General features: G+C 48.1%; 1 protein-coding gene across 1 annotated transcript in view; it reads left to right on the top strand.

The window, feature by feature from the left end:
- Positions 1-1105: 1105 nt before the first annotated feature.
- The window catches only part of LOC133358357 (major facilitator superfamily domain-containing protein 1-like), a 28064-nt gene continuing 10598 nt past the window's right edge, over positions 1106-18571 (top strand). Inside the window, exons 1-6 of the mRNA XM_061576654.1 lie at positions 1106-1308; positions 5220-5320; positions 9527-9642; positions 15554-15609; positions 15760-15903; positions 17930-18088. Of these exons, the coding sequence (XP_061432638.1) occupies positions 1281-1308; positions 5220-5320; positions 9527-9642; positions 15554-15609; positions 15760-15903; positions 17930-18088 (604 nt within the window). The 5' untranslated portion in view covers positions 1106-1280. The remainder of the gene's footprint in view (positions 1309-5219; positions 5321-9526; positions 9643-15553; positions 15610-15759; positions 15904-17929; positions 18089-18571) is intronic.

The raw sequence follows: 18571 nt of genomic DNA, 5'->3' as shown, positions 1-18571 counted from the left end.
GGCAGACAATCATCTGACCCATAGGTGGCAGCCATCTCAAGCCAGAGGACGAGAGGACTCTAGCCGCCACGCATATAAAGGCTTTATAGTGAAAAACTTTGTTTTTACGGGTTATACTTATTCCCTATAAAAAATATTGGCAGTGCACCCAGCAATTGGTTCAAAGCAAGCTGATGAGAGGAATGAACATCGATACCGGGTCCAGATAATTTGCTTGTATTTAATTGGCATTTGCTCAAGAGAAACCTGACGATGATTCTGCTGATGAGACCATGTGCGTGGAAACCGGTCCGGAGTTTTGCCTGTGTTGAACCAATTCTGCTGGGACATTACGCACTACCAGAAGGCCGTGTTTGCCTGATGAGATGTGTAAAACAAGTATAACCCGTAAAAACAAAGTTTTTCACTATAAATCCTGTATATGCGTGGCGGCTAGAGTCCTCTCGTCCTCTGGCTTGAGATGGCTGCCACCTATGGGTCAGATGATTGCATTGCACCATTAAGCAATTGGTAATTAAATATAATATTTTTGTCCTAAAAAGTGTAAAATTTTTGGAAATTTTTTTTCACGAACATCAATTGTCACGCACAACGAGTCTGTGTGGAAAATGTCAGCTCGATTGGATCACGGGAAGTGGGTTAAAAAACGACCAAAAGATTTGCACGGTCCTAAGTAAGCAAGCAAGTGAATTTAATATAAAGGATTTAAAAAAAAAAACCTATTTACGCATGTGAAGGATACCTATTTATTCCCATCATCCCCAGAGGGCCGATAAAATAGGTAACCGCTGTAGTGAGCATTGGTCTCGCTGTGTGTGAAGCGGTGGTGTTGTGAAACCCAAGAATTCCACTCTACGACTCGTCCATTACACCAACGATGAGGGGGGGGTGACTTTCGATATAAACACATTTAACAATACCTTATTAACTTTCACCCCCCCAAAAAAAACCATACCTATCGATACAAAACCATTGCTCCTATTAAATATATTAAACAAAGCATAGTCGAGTTATAATTTGACTTGAAGTGTGTAAATGTGCGACCACTTTATTAAATACCCCCTCTACCAAGTGCGCAAATGAACGAGTCCCTCCGCACCGATCATCTGACTCTGTGATTATTGTTGTGGTGCACAGACGTATAACATCGCTCTCGTGATATTCTCACAAACTTAGCGATCCCACGGCGTGCTTTACTAACTAGCACTTGCTAAGCGTGTGTCATCACACGGCTTTTGTTTGTTTGTTTGTCTGTCTGTTGTTGTTTTTAAAGCGACGAAATGGCGCCGACGCTATCCGCACATAGAGGTGAGTCGATTCGGCTTTTATCATCTTGTGTGAGGGGGGGGGGGAAGAGAGACAAAGGCGGTCGGGACAGGTAGTCCCACCACACCCTCGTACGTAGCGATGACTTTAATTCACTTTGCTCTGCCACGAGTTGTTTTTTGTGTCACTTTAATGGGCGTCTTGGTCAATGTGTGCACCTAGCCTGGCACGAGCGTTGTTGTTGTTGTTGTTGGTGGTGGTGATGATGGTGGTGGTGCCTTCGTGTGTCCCGCGTCTGCTTCGTGGGGTGATTATTATAATTCTGAACCGGTGCCGGGGACCTCCCCTAGGTCGACTCAGCCTTAAAACGAGTACGTGCCGCAGTGTGTAAACATCGCCGCTTGGGGGATACAAATACGGCCCAACATTAAGTTAAAGGCTATACAGAGGAGGTGTGTGGGGGTCTTTGTGTCTATGTGTGTGTACATTCATACGTGTCTGCATCACATCCACAACGTTGTCTGCCTCTATCCGCGGTTTTTAAAGAAAAAAACCGCAAGTCACTTCCTATTTCTCTCTCTTTAAATAAGAGTCAACGATTTCCTCTTAACCCCAAGGTTGACACCGCAAGCGAGTTGGATGTGACCAGCAAATGTACCTAGTTTTTTTTATTTAAATAAATGCACGAATTAATAAATAATCGGTCGTGGTCTTCAAGTCCAAGTTCATGTATTAGGTATAGCCCTGTGAGCCATTCGGCTCTTGAATCGGGTGCAACCGCAACAAACAAAAAACACGAACAAAAAACATCTTAAAGTGAATACAGTATGTGACTAAGTGCAAACAGAAAATCCAAGAAAAGACAGCAAAATATTGCAGAAAAAAATCACCGTACACCAACGCTGTGTGCAAAAATCCCAGTGGGATGCAAGTCAAACAACAACAACAACCACAAGACAACTTAGATTAAGGCCATCAGTCTAACTCTGTACTACAACAAACAAACATGGCTAAACCAAAACACTTTTCGAAAATCACCAAAATAAAGCCATAAAAGTCAACCAACAACAACCACAAGACAACTTAGATTAAGGCCATCAGTCTAACTCTGTACTACAACAAACAAACATGTCTAAACCAAAACACTTTTCGAAAATCACCAAAATAAAGCCATAAAAGTCAACCAACAACAACCACAAGACAACTTTGATTAAGGCAATCAGTCTAACTCTGTACTACAACAAACATGGCTAAACCAATACACTTTTCGAAAATCACCAAAATAAAGCCATTAAAGTCAAACAACAACAACAACCACAAGACAACTTAGATTAAGGCCATCAGTCTAACTCTGTACTACAACAAACAAACATGGCCAAACCAATACACTTTTCGAAATCACCAAAATAAAGCCATGAAAGCATTGAAAAAGCAATCATAGGAACTGTGACGGAATTTTCACAATAAATGGCATAAACATGTACTACCAAAACCTTGCAGCCATAGCTGGCTGCATGAGCCACTCCACAACAGCAGCAGGAGCATCAATGGGTCTATCCGCTGCTGAATAAAAACTTTCCCCAAGCCGCAGATGCTGCGGATGTAACATTTGCAATCATCAGCACGAGAGATGATTTCGTCAGCTGCATCTCCAAGGTGCGCGTAAAATAATATAAAAAGAGCTTTATACTCTTAGGTTTTTTCGGTAAAGTCACGTAAGTAAAAGTAAATAATGAAAATATTATAAATAAAAATAGAGAAAATAATTTTTATTTTATTTCCATTTTTACCTACGTGGCTTTAAAATAAGTAATACAAATGATAGAAATAATGATAGAAAAAATAATTATTATTTTATTTTACGAAATAATTATTATTTTATTTCTATTATTATTGTAATTCATAAAATAATAATTACTTTCTTTCTATTATAATTCTGTTATTTTTATTATTTATTTTTACCTACGTGACTTTACCGAAAAAAATCTAAGAGTATGAATCCTTGCAGTCACGAAAGCTTCAAATCTAGAATTAAGCGCTTTATAGCTCATCGGATTCCTCCGGTACGAATAAATATCCCGATGATTTTGCTGCCGTTCCGCTACTATTATTGAATCTTGACCGTGCGTTGTGCTTATCCGAGCCAACTTCCTTATTTAACGCTGTCATCAACAACAACGAAACCGACAACTGAGCAATCGTTAAACTTGGTAAACACGAAACCTCCTAGTTCCACAATTTTTCCCCATTTCATGTCCATACCGTGTGAACTCATACGGCTTGCCACATATTCCTGTACGGGTCCATATTGCCTTTATAGCCGTAACAGGCTAAAATAACCCCTGCCCCGATTAAACCCGGGTATAGTTTGGCCCAGGACAGAGTATACCTGGGGGGATAAAGTGTCCTAGGCTAAACTATACCCCCCGGGGGTTTAAACTAGACTTTGGTTTTTTCGGTAAAGTCACTTAGGTGAAAAAATAAAAAAAAACCAAGTTAAATCACGACGTCTTGGATGTTTGTCTTGCGGCCAAAAACGTCGTGATTTAATTTAGTTGTATTAATTTTGTATTCATTTTATTTTTTTACCTACGTGACTTTACCGGAAAAAACCAAAGAGTATAGTTTTATTTGTATATATTTTTTAAAGTGATTTGTTTACCTTTCCTATACTTTGCACCCCGACCGTGTTATTATTATGTTTGTTGTTGTAACGTTCTGACCACCTGTGAAAAAAAAAGCCTCATAGCTCACCGGATTCCTCCTCCAGTCTAAATAAATATTCTTCATTCCCAACTTCACTATGCACCGGCTTCCAGTTTAGTGCACGGTCCAGTTTAGAATGTTACTGCTCACCAACAAAGCTCTGGATACCAGCTTGCCCCAGGCCTACATCAGGAGAGACACAATCTGCACCCAGGGTGAGGGTTAACCCAGAGGCTAATGAGGCCTTAAAGGCCCTAGTCATCTTCTTGGTTCTTTCGGTAAAGTCACATAGAAGGGAAGTAATAAAATAATAAAAATAAAACATAATAAAATAATTCTCACGACGTTTCGGCCACAACGCAAGCAGCCGTCCTCAGGTGAAGAAACAGGTCTGTCGAGAAGACAGCGTCTGAATGTCTTCTCAACAGACCTATTATTCACCTGAGGACGGCTGCTTGCGTTGTGGCCGAAACGTCGTGAGAATTATTTTATTCTGTTTTATTTTTATTATTTTATTACTTCCCTTCTACGTGACTTTACCGAAAGAACCAAGAAGATGAATCCCTGCAGTCACGAAAGCTTTAAATCGAAATTTAACGGCCCTAGTAATGTGTTGTAGGTCCTTGTACAGGCTCCTCCGTTCCACGCTGTAGTAACAAGCTAAGCCACGGCAGCATATACATTTACTATTGCCCGCCAACAAACCTTGCCCCAGCCCCTCATCATGAGAGACACACTGCACCCAGGGTTAGGGCAAACCCAGAAGCTACATTAGGCCTTAGGCCCTTGTATGTTGTAGGCCTTACTCGGGGGTAATGGTTAAAAATGTAATCTGAACAAGTAAGATGATCCGAAACCACAGCAAAAACACGGAAATGCCAAACAAAGGTTTTTGAATGGACGGAAGTCTCCACAGACCTTCATCCAGCAGCAGATTTATCATGGCTGATGGTGGTGTTGTTGTGTGTGGGTAGACTAATACAGGTTCGTGGTCCTCTTCTTCAACTGCCTGGTGGTGATGGTGTTGTTGTTGTTGTGTGTGTGGGTAACCTATTACAGGTTCCTGGTCCTCTTCTTCAACTGCCTGGTGGTGATGGTGTTGTTGTTGTCGTTGTTGTCGTTGTTGTTGTTGTTGTTGTGCGCGTAGCCTATTACAGGTTCGTGGTCCTCTTCTTCAACTGCCTGGTGGTGATGGTGTTGTTGTTGTCGTTGTTGTTGTTGTCGTTGTTGTTGTTGTGTGTGGATAGCCTATTACAGGTTCGTGGTCCTCTTCTTCAACTGCCTGCTCACGTTCGGCTCGTACTTCTGCTTCGACATGCCCAGCGTGCTTCAGGATCAGTTCCAGGCGGTGAGGCACACCTGGCGGAAAACTTAGCGATCTCTTTGCTCCGTTTCCAATTTTTTATTAGTTGGTTAATTCGCTTCATTCCCTGTGGCACATAGGTCCGCAAGGAGTTCTCCTCCATTTCCCCGTGCCCTTGGCAACATGTTGAGACGGGTTGATCGCTGCTGCCAGCTCCTCCTTCACGGTCTTGCGCCAGGTGGTCTTGGGCAGGGCCGTAGTATCCAATAGGCCACAGTGGGCACCGTGCCTAGGGGCGTACTCGCTCACCCATTCACCCAGCCACCCACTCGCTCATTGACCCACTCAGCCACCCACTCACTCATTCACCCAACCATCCACTCCCTCATTGACCCACTCACCCACCCACTCACTCATTCACCCAGCTACCCACTCACTAACTCACCCACTCACTCATTGACCCACTCACCCACCCACTCACTCATTCACCCAGCCACCCACTCATTCACCCAACCACCCACTCGCTCATTGACCCACTCACCCACCCACTCACTCATTCACCCAGCCACCCACTCGCTCATTGACCCACTCACCCACCCACTCACTCACTCACTCACCTATTCACGCAGGCCTTCAAATGAATTAATTGACCCACTCACTCACCCATTCACCCAACCACCCACTCACTCATTGACCCACTCACCCACTCACTCACTCACTCACCTATTCACCCAGCCATCCACTCACTCATTGACCCACTCACCCACCCACTCACTCATTCACCCAGCTACCCACTCACTAACTCACCCACTCACTCATTGACCCACTCACCCACCCACTCACTCATTCACCCAGCCACCCACTCACTCATTCACCCAGCCACCCACTCGCTCATTGACCCACTCACCCACCCACTCACTCATTCGCCCAGCCACCCACTCGCTCATTGACCCACTCACCCACTCACTCACTCACCTATTCACGCAGGCCTTCAAATAAATTCATTGACCCACTCAGCCACTCACTCACCCATTCACCCAGCCACCCACTCACTCATTGACCCACTCACCCACTCACTCACTCACCTATTCACCCAGCCATCCACTCACTCATTGACCCACTCACCCACCCACTCACTCATTCACCCAGCCACCCACTCACTCATTCACCCAGCATACCACTCACTAACTCACCCACTCACTCATTCACCCACTCACTCATTCACCCAGCCACGCACTCACCCATTCACCCAACCACCCACTGACTAACTCACCCACTTACTCATTCACCCAGCCACCCACTCACTCATTCACCCAGCCACCCACTCACTCATTCACCCACTCACCCACTCATTCACCCACTCACCCACTCACTCACCCAGCCACCCACTCATTCACCCACTCATTCACCCACTCACCCAGCCACCCACTCATTCACCCACTCACCCACCCACTCACCCAGCCACCCACTCATTCACCCACTCATTCACCCACCCATCCACTAGGGCCATATTATCCAATAGGCCACAGTAGGCACTGTGCCTAGGGCCTACAAGAACTTTAATCCGGCGCTGGTCTTGGGTCTCCCAGGTTTCATTTTGCCCAGTGGTGTCCATCTCAGGGCAGTTTTTTTGGCCAAACAAAATACAATATATTCATAAAATTGGGAATCGGTACGAGAGTCCCAGCACCAAAGCACCGATCACAATGCAGGAGGGGAGCAAGCAAACTTTGAGAGCACACACACACAACCACACATACAATCACACACACAACCACACACAACCATATACACACACAACCATATACACACACAATCACACACACAACCACACACACACACAACCACACACACAACCACACACACACACAACCACACACACACAATCACACACAACTACACACACAACCACACACAACCCCACAAGCACACACACACAACGATAAACACATACAACCATAAACACAGACAACCACATACACACACAACCACACACACAATCACACACACAACCACACACACAATCACACACACAATCACACACACAACCATATACACACACAACCACACATACAATCACACACACAATCACACACACACACAACCATAGACACAATCCCACAGACACACACACACCCGCGATCAGCGTGCCAGGGCACCACCATCTTCTTGGTTCTTTCGGTAAAGTCACGTAGAAGGGAAATAATAAAATAATAAAAATAAACATAATATAATAGTGAGAATTATTGTATTATGTTTATTTTTATTATTTTATTATTTCCCTTCTACGTGACTTTACCGAAAGAACCAAGAAGATGAATCCCTGCAGTCACGAAAGCTTTAAATCGAAAGGGCCCCACCAATGAACGTGCTGGAACAGTTTATTAAGCAATCTCGCATGCACCCCCCCCCCCCCGCCTTGCTCTCACACTCCAATGGTATGGTCCAGATTTCAATAAATGAATCAAACTTTATTGAATGTACATCAAAAGGTAACACTGTTTATTTTAACAGGTAAGGTCCCCTGAGCTGTGTAGCTCTGTGTCAGAAGCGGCCTCGCCGCGTATGATAGCTCGACGAAGTGGCTCACCATCACTTGGGAATGTGTAGCGGCTTGTTTGTAAATGTGGAGGGAAAAACCAGAGGACCCGGAGAAGAATCCACGCGACCGTAGAGAGAGAGACACGCAAACTACAAATATACAGCAGCAGGCGTCAGGGTCGGGATCGAACCCACGACCTCCTGTAGACCAGGCGAGGTAGTTAACATCTCCTAGCCACCGTGGTGATGATGATGGAACACACGACCTCCTGCATACCAGGCGAGGTAGTTAACATCTCCTAGCCACCGTGGTGATGATGAGGATGGTGGAACACACGACCTCCTGCATACCAGGCGAGGTAGTTAACATCTCCTAGCCACCGTGGTGGTGATCATGATGGTGGAACACACGACCTCCTGCATACCAGGCAAGGTAGTTAACATATCACCACCACAGCGCCCTTCACAATGAAATCGTCACAAAGCACTTCACATGTAAACATTGCAACGTTACATCAATACAATTTGAGATGGACAAAATAGTAAAAAAGTACACGTTATAAAATACACATTTAGCGCAGCTCCCTTTACAATGACATCATCACAGAGCGCTTCACATGTTAACATTGCAACGTTACATCAATACAATTTGAGATGGACAAAATAGTAAAAAAGTACACGTTATAAAATACACATTTAGCGCAGCTCCCTTTACAAATACATCATCACAAAGCGCTTCACATGTAAACATTGCAACGTTACATCAATACAATTTGAGATGGACAAAATAGTAAAAAAAAAAACGTTATAAAATACACATTTAGCCCGCATTTTTTGGGCAGGCAATCACTATGCGTGGCGCCTTCCATTGCACCCGGACGTCGTTGTGGTTGCGGCTGCGATCGCAAATCTGGCGGTTTACGGCGCGTGGTTTGCATTGGCGCCCGTCGTGGTAATGCTGCGGCGACATTCACTTTCAGGTCACGCGTACACGGCCAACAACGTGCGGGCGTTCGCTCCTGGCCGAGTAAGAATTCCCGTAGACAGAGGAGTTGTCGGACATGGTAGAGAAAAACTAAAAATATGATCTTCTCTTTGCAATGGGAATTGCGCTCGTGTTTACGACCGGACCGGAGCGAATGTGGACAACGCTGACGGCGTGATGGGCGTAACGCGGTGAATTCGGTTAATTTCTGGTTGGTAATTTGGCTTCGGTCGCACGAGCGAGGCAGCTGTGTTTACTGGGGGGAGGGGTGGGTGGTGGAGGATGGGCTATTAACCAATTTGGACTTCATGCTCCGGTTCACATGCCGAACCGAGTATGCTGCAGTGTCAGGTTAAGAAATAATTGCAAAATTAACCGCGCCCGGCATCAGTGTGCAGAGCTTTGTTCCGCACCTCCGACTGGCACGGCTTGTCTACGTACGGTGCGACAGAGGTTCATCGTACACATGTGAGATGTTAACTACCTCGCCTGGTATGCTGGAGGTTGTGGGTTCGATCCCGACCCTGACGCCTGCCGCTGTGTATTTGGTTTGCGGTATGGAAACATCGCCGCTGCTGGGGCATGGTGCTGGCCACCCACCCCCTCGCATGCAGTGCCGGCCCTCATAGGCGCCACTCACGGACAGCACTTGCCCCAACAGTCTGTTGAGGCTATACGGCGCTGGGGGGGGGGGCGGCGGATCTTTGTCTTTGTGCGCGATGCAGAACACCAGCTGCCCGCACAACTCGTCGACGCACGCGAACGGCAGCGCGCCGTGCGTGGAGGGGCTGGGCATGTCCCCCCAGCAGTACAACCTCCTCTACGCCATCTACGCGTGGACGTAAGCGCTCTACCGCCCTCGATCTGCCCGCACACCCCCCCCCCCCCCTCTGGTTTGTCAAGGCGCTCTTCCCCCTCCAACCCAGCAGCTTAAATAGACGCTCCAAGCCTGGGGTGTTTCATTCAGACGCTGTTTTCCCGACAGACGTGTTCTTCACCTGAGGACGGCTGCTTGCGTTGTGGCCGAAACGTCGTGAGAATTATTTTATTATGTTTTTTTCTCTTCTACGGGACTTTACCGAAAGAACCAAGAAGATGAAAAAAATGGTTTAGTTTTATTTGTGCTGACTTGTTTTAAAGTTATTTGTTTCCCTTTCCGACACTATGCGCTCCTGTTTGTTGTTGTAACTTGGTGACCCCGTGACCCCTACTGGACCATCTGTGAAAAAAAACTTCGTAGCTCATCAAATTCTTTCTCCGGTATAAATAAATATTCTGATTCCGAACTTCACCATTCACCGGCTTCCAGTTTAGCGCACGGTCCAGTTGAGAATGTTACTGCTTCTAGATTTGAAGCTTTCGTGACTGCAAGGATTCATATTCTTTACCGAAAAAACTTAACAATGTTACTGCTCACCAACAAAGCTCTGTAGACCAGCTTGCCCCAGTCCAACCTCAAGAGAGACACACTCTGCACGCAGAGTGAGGGTTAACCCAGAGGCTAATGAGGCCTTAAATGCCCTCGTCACGTTGTAGGCTCTTGTATAGGCTCCTCCGTTCAATGCCGTGGAGTTTCGTAGCTGATTGGATTTCTCCAGAACAAATGTAGATGCTGATTCCCCAATCCTGTGGCGAGTGTAACAGGCACTATTTTATTTCGATTTAAAGCTTTCGTGACTGCAGGGATTCATCTTCTTGTTTCTTTCGGTAAAGTCACGTAGAAGGGAAGTAATAAAATAATAAAAATAAAACATAATAAAACAATTCTCACGACGTTTCGGCTACAACGCAAGCAGCCGTCTTCAGGTGAAGAATGAGACACTACCAAACTAGGAGCTTATATATAAGCTGCATTGGGGGTTGAAGAGCGCCTTAACAAAAAGAATGTGCATGTGAAGAGGAATTTAGCATATTCATGGAAAATGCGTAGGCGTTGGGCGGGGGGGTGTCAAAGTCATATTATGCCCATGCATTATGCAGGATCAGCAGCAACCAAGGGGGGTGCAGGGATTAGCAGTAACAAAGGAAAGGAATGTTAATGATATGTAGCTGCAGTTACTCAACAACCACGTAGAAAACTAAAGTATAAACTACATAAAAAACTAAAGTATAAACTGCATCGCACCATCAGTATACTTACTATACTCTATAATAAGCTGAGTTACTAACAGCAAGTAATACATTACAATTCTACCTCGTAAAAATTCTGTAATATGCTTCCATCTAAACCTTATTCTCTTACATCACACGAGCATATACCGTACTATATACTGCCATAGATAAACCCAACATTAAATTATATACTGTATTGCTGTAAACCAACCTATATCTTATACATTTAATATAACACTATGTATTATTCTACACACCCTAATGTGTATCGAAATGGTTTATTACGTCCTTCCAATGATTGCTGAGCCAGAATCCATCTTCTCGGTTAAAATTGTCTCTGTGTTTGTATATGTGGATCGCCTCATGAACGAATCTCTCATGATAGCCAGATGGCTTGCAGAGAACCTCTGTCTTGGAGAAGTCAATATCATGTGAGCCCACTGAGTTGTAACAGTGATCTGCCACGGCTGAGGTGTTTGTCCTACCGTGTTTCAGGTCAGCTTTATGTTCACGGATGCGGTCCGAGACATGTCGTTTGGTTTCCCCAATGTAACTGCTACCACAGAGGCAACTTAGTTTGTAGACGCCAGGGTACTGTATGTCTGGAACCACATCTTTTACAGACGGTACCAGATCACGGATTTTATGTACTGTGTTGAATCGGACCTGGATCTTGTGTTTAATCAGGATTTTGGAGATCTTTTTTGTGACCCCAGCAATGTAGGGTAAGGTGATGGTCTTGAAAGGCTCCTCAACAGGATCCTTCTTGATGGTTGGAGTGATGGCTTTGCGGATTGTATAGTCGGAGTAACCATTTGCCTTAAGAGCTTGGCGTACGTGTTTGAGTTCACTGGAAATGTGTTCATGGTCGGAGATGCATTGGGCTCTATGATATAGAGTCTTGATGAGGGAATTCTTCTGGGATGGATGGTGGTGGGAATCCGGTTTTAGATAAGCATCCGTGTGGGTGGCTTTCCTGTAGACAGAGTGGCTCACGGATGCTTATCTAAAACCGGATTCCCACCACCATCCATCCCAGAAGAATTCCCTCATCAAGACTCTATATCATAGAGCCCAATGCATCTCCGACCATGAACACATTTCCAGTGAACTCAAACACGTACGCCAAGCTCTTAAGGCAAATGGTTACTCCGACTATACAATCCGCAAAGCCATCACTCCAACCATCAAGAAGGATCCTGTTGAGGAGCCTTTCAAGACCATCACCTTACCCTACATTGCTGGGGTCACAAAAAAGATCTCCAAAATCCTGATTAAACACAAGATCCAGGTCCGATTCAACACAGTACATAAAATCCGTGATCTGGTACCGTCTGTAAAAGATGTGGTTCCAGACATACAGTACCCTGGCGTCTACAAACTAAGTTACCTCTGTGGTAGCAGTTACATTGGGGAAACCAAACGACATGTCTCGGACCGCATCCGTGAACATAAAGCTGACCTGAAACACGGTAGGACAAACACCTCAGCCGTGGCAGATCACTGTTACAACTCAGTGGGCTCACATGATATTGACTTCTCCAAGACAGAGGTTCTCTGCAAGCCATCTGGCTATCATGAGAGATTCGTTCATGAGGCGATCCACATATACAAACACAGAGACAATTTTAACCGAGAAGATGGATTCTGGCTCAGCAATCATTGGAAGGACGTAATAAACCATTTCGATACACATTAGGGTGTGTAGAATAATACATAGTGTTATATTAAATGTATAAGATATAGGTTGGTTTACAGCAATACAGTATATAATTTAATGTTGGGTTTATCTATGGCAGTATATAGTACGGTATATGCTCGTGTGATGTAAGAGAATAAGGTTTAGATGGAAGCATATTACAGAATTTTTACGAGGTAGAATTGTAATGTATTACTTGCTGTTAGTAACTCAGCTTATTATAGAGTATAGTAAGTATACTGATGGTGCGATGCAGTTTATACTTTAGTTTTTTATGTAGTTTATACTTTAGTTTTCTACGTGGTTGTTGAGTAACTGCAGCTACATATCATTAACATTCCTTTCCTTTGTTACTGCTAATCCCTGCACCCCCCTTGGTTGCTGCTGATCCTGCATAATGCATGGGCATAATATGACTTTGACACCCCCCCGCCCAACGCCTACGCATTTTCCATGAATATGCTAAATTCCTCTTCACATGCACATTCTTTTTGTTAAGGCGCTCTTCAACCCCCAATGCAGCTTATATATAAGCTCCTAGTTTGGTAGTGTCTCATTCTTCACCTGAAGACGGCTGCTTGCGTTGTAGCCGAAACGTCGTGAGAATTGTTTTATTATGTTTTATTTTTATTATTTTATTACTTCCCTTCTACGTGACTTTACCGAAAGAAACAAGAAGAGGCACTATTTTACTTTACCGAGTGTTAACATCCCCAGCGTTTAACAGTACTCTCTTTATTGTCAGCCAACACTGGTATGAACAACATGGGCATTTTCGTTTTCTTCTATCATGTGCACCAACAGGTGCTTGTGCACAGGCATGTCCACGTACACTTGCACCTCGTGCTCTCTTTTAGCCCCCCCCTTCCAATACGTTCCATTCATTGGCTACCACATTCTGGTAAGCTCCCCCCCCCCTCCTCCCCCTTAACTTGTATTTAAGAACTTGCATCCCTGCCTCACTTGATACAGCAAATATGGCTGTGACGGTCCCACCTGATGACGGAGTCTTGTGTTGCCTCCGAAACGTCGTGATTTTTTATTTAGATTTTATTTTTATTCATTTTAATTTCATTTATTACCTACGTGACTTTACCGAAAAAACTAAGAGTATGAGTGTAAGGGGGCCATGAACAGTTTTTATTTTTTTATTTTACCAGGGTAAGGCCCCCACTGAGCTGCAACGTAGCTTATCGTGTGGAAATATATCGCAGCCAAATACTCCAAACGCGTAATTTTTTTTATTCTGAATGTGGAGGGGAAAAACCGGAGGACCCGCAGAAAAATCCACGCGACCACGGGGAGAGAGACACGCAAACTCCAAATATACAGCAGCAGGCGTCAGGGTCGGGATCGAACCCACGACCTCCTGTATAGCAGGTGATTTAGTTAACATCTCCTAGCCACCGTGATGATGATGATGATGGAACACACGACCTCCTGTATACCAGGCGAGGTAGTTAACATCTCCTCGCCACCGTGATGATGAGAGAGACACGCAAACTCCAAATATACAGCAGCAGGCGTCAGGGTTGAGAGCGAACCCACGACCTCCTGCATACCAGGCGAGGTAGTTAACATCTCACCACGGAGAGAGAGAGACACGCAGACTCCAAATATACAACAGCAGGCATCAGGGATGGGATCAAACCCACGACCTCCTGTATACCAGGCGAGGTAGTGAACATCTAGCCACCGTTTAAACCAAACCCCGACGTTATTTCTCAGCCAGCACGAGGTCTATCAGAACTGCGCAGTGTTCTGCAGTCAAGTTCCACACAGCACCCTCCAACAGCTCTCGGTTACCGATAGATTCCTGCCACCTGAGCACAGTTGCCATTTCCTGGACTGTCCTGGCTGCCACCTGTCCGCTTCAAACCTGCCAGGGGATCCATGCTGCAACGTGGCAGTGGAAAAGGCAGTGTTGTGTACGGTGTAGTGACATAAGAGGGGAGGGGCTGCTGGGGGCTCTGGGATCCTAGGCAGATAAGCCGTCGGCGCCAGGCTAATGGGTTCCGGAGACACTTGTAGAGGTAACTTCTTTATTACAATACAACACTCCAACACTCCTGATACTCTGTTACAGCCTAGGTACACAGCCTAGGTACACAGCCTCGGTACACAGCCTCGGTACACAGCCTAGGTACACAGCCTAGGTACACAGCCTAGGTACACAGCCTAGGTACACAGCCTAGGTACACAGCCTAGATACACAGCCTAGGTACACAGCCTAGATAGACAGCCTAGGTACACAGCCTAGGTACACAGCCTAGATACACAGCCTAGGTACACAGCCTAGGTACACAGCCTAGGTACACAGCCTAGATACACAGCCTAGGTACACAGCCTAGGTACACAGCCTAGGTACACAGCCTAGATACACAGCCTAGGTACACTACTCTGGCTACGCTCTGGGGTACTCCGGCTACAATTACCCTAGGGGAGGCTATCTGACCCGACCGAGCCAAGGTGCGGGTCTGGACTCTGGCTTCCTCGGAGCTCGCCCTTACAAGGACGTAGAGCCGGGAGTCCCAGAGTCCCACCACTGGCCCTCACAGCGTCCCGGCCCTTACAAGGACAAGCGGGACGAGGGGGTCCAGGGTTCTAAGATGGCTGGTCTTGGGTCTTGTGTCTTGAGCTACAACTGGCATCGATCGGCCAGGGAGCTGCCCTTTTATGCCTCGTCCCCAACGAGGGGTGGGGTTGTGTGCGCCCCCAGATATCCCACAGAGCACACACAGCCCCCCCCGTTGGTGGCGCCAAGGGGCTTAACTGACTGGGTTGCCTGGGATCCCAGCGCCTGGCGCCGAGGGCTTATCTGTCTAGGGCCCCAGAGCCCCCAGCAGCCCCTCCCCTCTTATGTCGCTACATTACCCTCCTCTATGTAGCCAACGGTAATCCGACCCGCTGCGGTGACGGCGTCGTTGTTTTGTTTCTGCAGGAACGCGGTGGTGGTGATCGCGGCCGGGTTTCTGATCGACAAGCTCGGCAACCGCGGTGAGCGAACCTCCGAGTTGTTTCGCGTCTCCGAGTCGTCCCGGGGGTATCGTGGCAGCACCGGGGCGTCACCGTGACAACAGCGGCAGCGAGGAGAACGACAGACGACGGCGTTGACCCTCGTGCGTGTGTTCGCGTGTCTCTCCGCAGTGGGGGTGTTTCTCTTCTCCCTGCTGTGCGTGCTCGGCTCCGCCACTTTTGCGCTGGGCTCCCACTTCGGGGGCACGGGCTACATGCTGCCCATCATGCTAGGCGGGCGGCTGATCTTCGGTTCCGGGAACGGCGCGCTCACGAGTAAACACGGGCGGGTCGCACCACACGCCCCCCACTCACGAACTCCCCCACCCACGAAATCCCCCACTCACGAACTCTCCCACTCACGAACTCCCCCACTCACGAACACCACCCACACCCACGAAATCCCCCACTCACGAACTCCACCCCCACTCACGAACTCCCCCACTCACGAACTCAACCCTCACTCACGGACTCCCCCACTCACGAACTCCCCCACTCACGAACTCAACCCTCACTCACGAACTCCCCCACTCACGAACTCCCCCACTCACGAACTCCCCCTCTCACGAACACCACCCTCACGAACTCCCCCACTCACGAACTCCCCCTCTCACGAACACCACCCTCACTCACGAACTCCCCCACTCACGAACTCCCCCACTCATGAACTCCCCCACTCACGAACTCCCCCACTCACGAACTCCCCCACTCACGAACTCCCCCACTCAAGAACTCCCCCACTCACGAACTCCCCCACTCACGAAATCCCCCACTCACGAACTCTCCCACTCACGAACTCCCCCACTCACGAACACCACCCACACCCACGAACTCCCCCACTCACGAACTCCACCCCCACTCACGAACTCCCCCACTCACGAACTCAACCCTCACTCACGGACTCCCCCACTCACGAACTCCCCCACTCACGAACTCAACCCTCACTCACGAACTCCCCCACTCACGAACTCCCCCACTCACGAACTCCCCCACTCACGAACACCACCCTCACTCACGAACTCCCCCACTCACGAACTCCCCCACTCACGAACACCACCCTCCCTCACGAACTCCCCCACTCACGAACTCCCCCACTCACGAACACCACCCTCACTCACGAACTCCCCCACTCACGAACTCCCCCACTCACGAACTCCCCCACTCACGAACTCCCCCACTCACGAACTCCCCCACTCACGAACTCCCCACTCACGAACTCCCCCACTCACGAACTCCCCCACTCACGAACTCCCCCACTCACGAACTCCCTCACTCACGAACTCCACCCTCACCCACGAACTCCCCCACTCACGAACTCCCCCACTCACGAACACCACCCTCACTCACGAACTCCCCCACTCACGAACTCCCCCACTCACGAACTCCCCCACTCACGAACTCCCCCACTCACGAACTCCCTCACTCACGAACTCCCCCACTCACGAACTCCCCCACTCACGAACTCCACCCTCACCCACGAACTCCCCCACTCACGAACTCCCCCACTCACGAACTCCCCCACTCACGAACTCCCCCACTCACGAACTCCCCCACTCACGAACTCCCCCACTCACGAACTCCCCCACTCACGAACTCCCCCACTCACGAACTCCCCACTCACGAACTCCACCCTCACCCACGAACTCCCCCACTCACGAACTCCCCCACTCACGAACTCCCCCACTCACGAACTCCCCCACTCACGAACTCCCCCACTCACGAACTCCCCCACTCACGAACTCCCTCACTCACGAACTCCCCCACTCACGAACTCCCCCACTCACGAACTCCACCCTCACCCACGAACTCCCCCACTCACGAACTCCCCCACTCACGAACTCCCCCACTCACGAACTCCCCCACTCACGAACTCCCCCACTCACGAACTCCCCCACTCACGAACTCCCCCACTCACGAACTCCCCCACTCACGAACTCCCCCACTCACGAACTCCACCCTCACCCACGAACTCCCCCACTCACGAACTCCCCCACTCACGAACTCCCCCACTCACGAACTCCACCCTCACTCACGTGGACCCATCGTGGGTCCCAGGTCACGCAGCGTTCCCGGCCTCCATTGAGGAGGCAGCGAGGTTCAGCTGCCCGTGATTTGTCTTCCTGTGCTGTACGCCACTGTACGCCACTGTACGCCACGGTACGCCACTGTACGCCACTGTACGCCACGGTACGCCACTGTACGCCACTGTACACGTGGCCGCGTAACCGCCGGGGACTAGGCCAGCTCATCGGTAATCGTACGAAATGACGACGACGATGACAATAATTTTCATCTCTCCCAGTCGTGCAGAACCGCATCACGGCGTTCTGGTTCAAGGGCAAGGAGCTGGCATTGGCCTTCGGCCTGACGCTGGCCTTCTCACGCCTGGGCAGCGTCCTCAACTTCTTCCTGACCCAGCGCGCTGAGGCGCAGTTCGGCCTGCAGTGGACGCTCTGGGGCGGTCAGTCAGTGTGCCCCCCCCCTTCCCCTCTTCCTCTCCACTCCTCGTACGGCGGTGAACTCGTCGACAGCTTTGACGCAGCACAGCGTCGCCGCGAATCCGAGCGTCGCATATCCGAGCGGGCTCTTTCAACTGCCTGCAGTCATCTTCTTGGTTCTTTCGGTAAAGTCACGTAGAAGGGAAGTAATAAAATAATAAAAATTAAACATAATAAAATCAAATAATTCTCACGACGTTTCGGCTACAACGCAAGCAGCCGTCTTCAGGTGAAGAATGAGACACTGCCAAGCTAGGAGCTTATATATAAGCTGAGTTGGAGGTGGAAGAAGAGCGCCTTAACAAAAGAATGTGCATATCAAGAGGAATTTAGCATATTCATGGGAAATGCGTAGGAGGTGGGCGGGGGGGTTTCAAAGTCATATTATGCCCATGCATTATGCAGGATCAGCAGCACCAAAGGGAGGGGGGGGTAGCATTAACAAA

Source organism: Lethenteron reissneri, chromosome 61 (assembly GCF_015708825.2).
Source record: "Lethenteron reissneri isolate LAM-NWPU_2019-01 chromosome 61, ASM1570882v1, whole genome shotgun sequence".
NCBI lineage: Eukaryota > Metazoa > Chordata > Hyperoartia > Petromyzontiformes > Petromyzontidae > Lethenteron > Lethenteron reissneri.
Note: the sequence above shows the minus strand (reverse complement) of the source record. Positions and strands in the feature narration are given on the sequence as shown.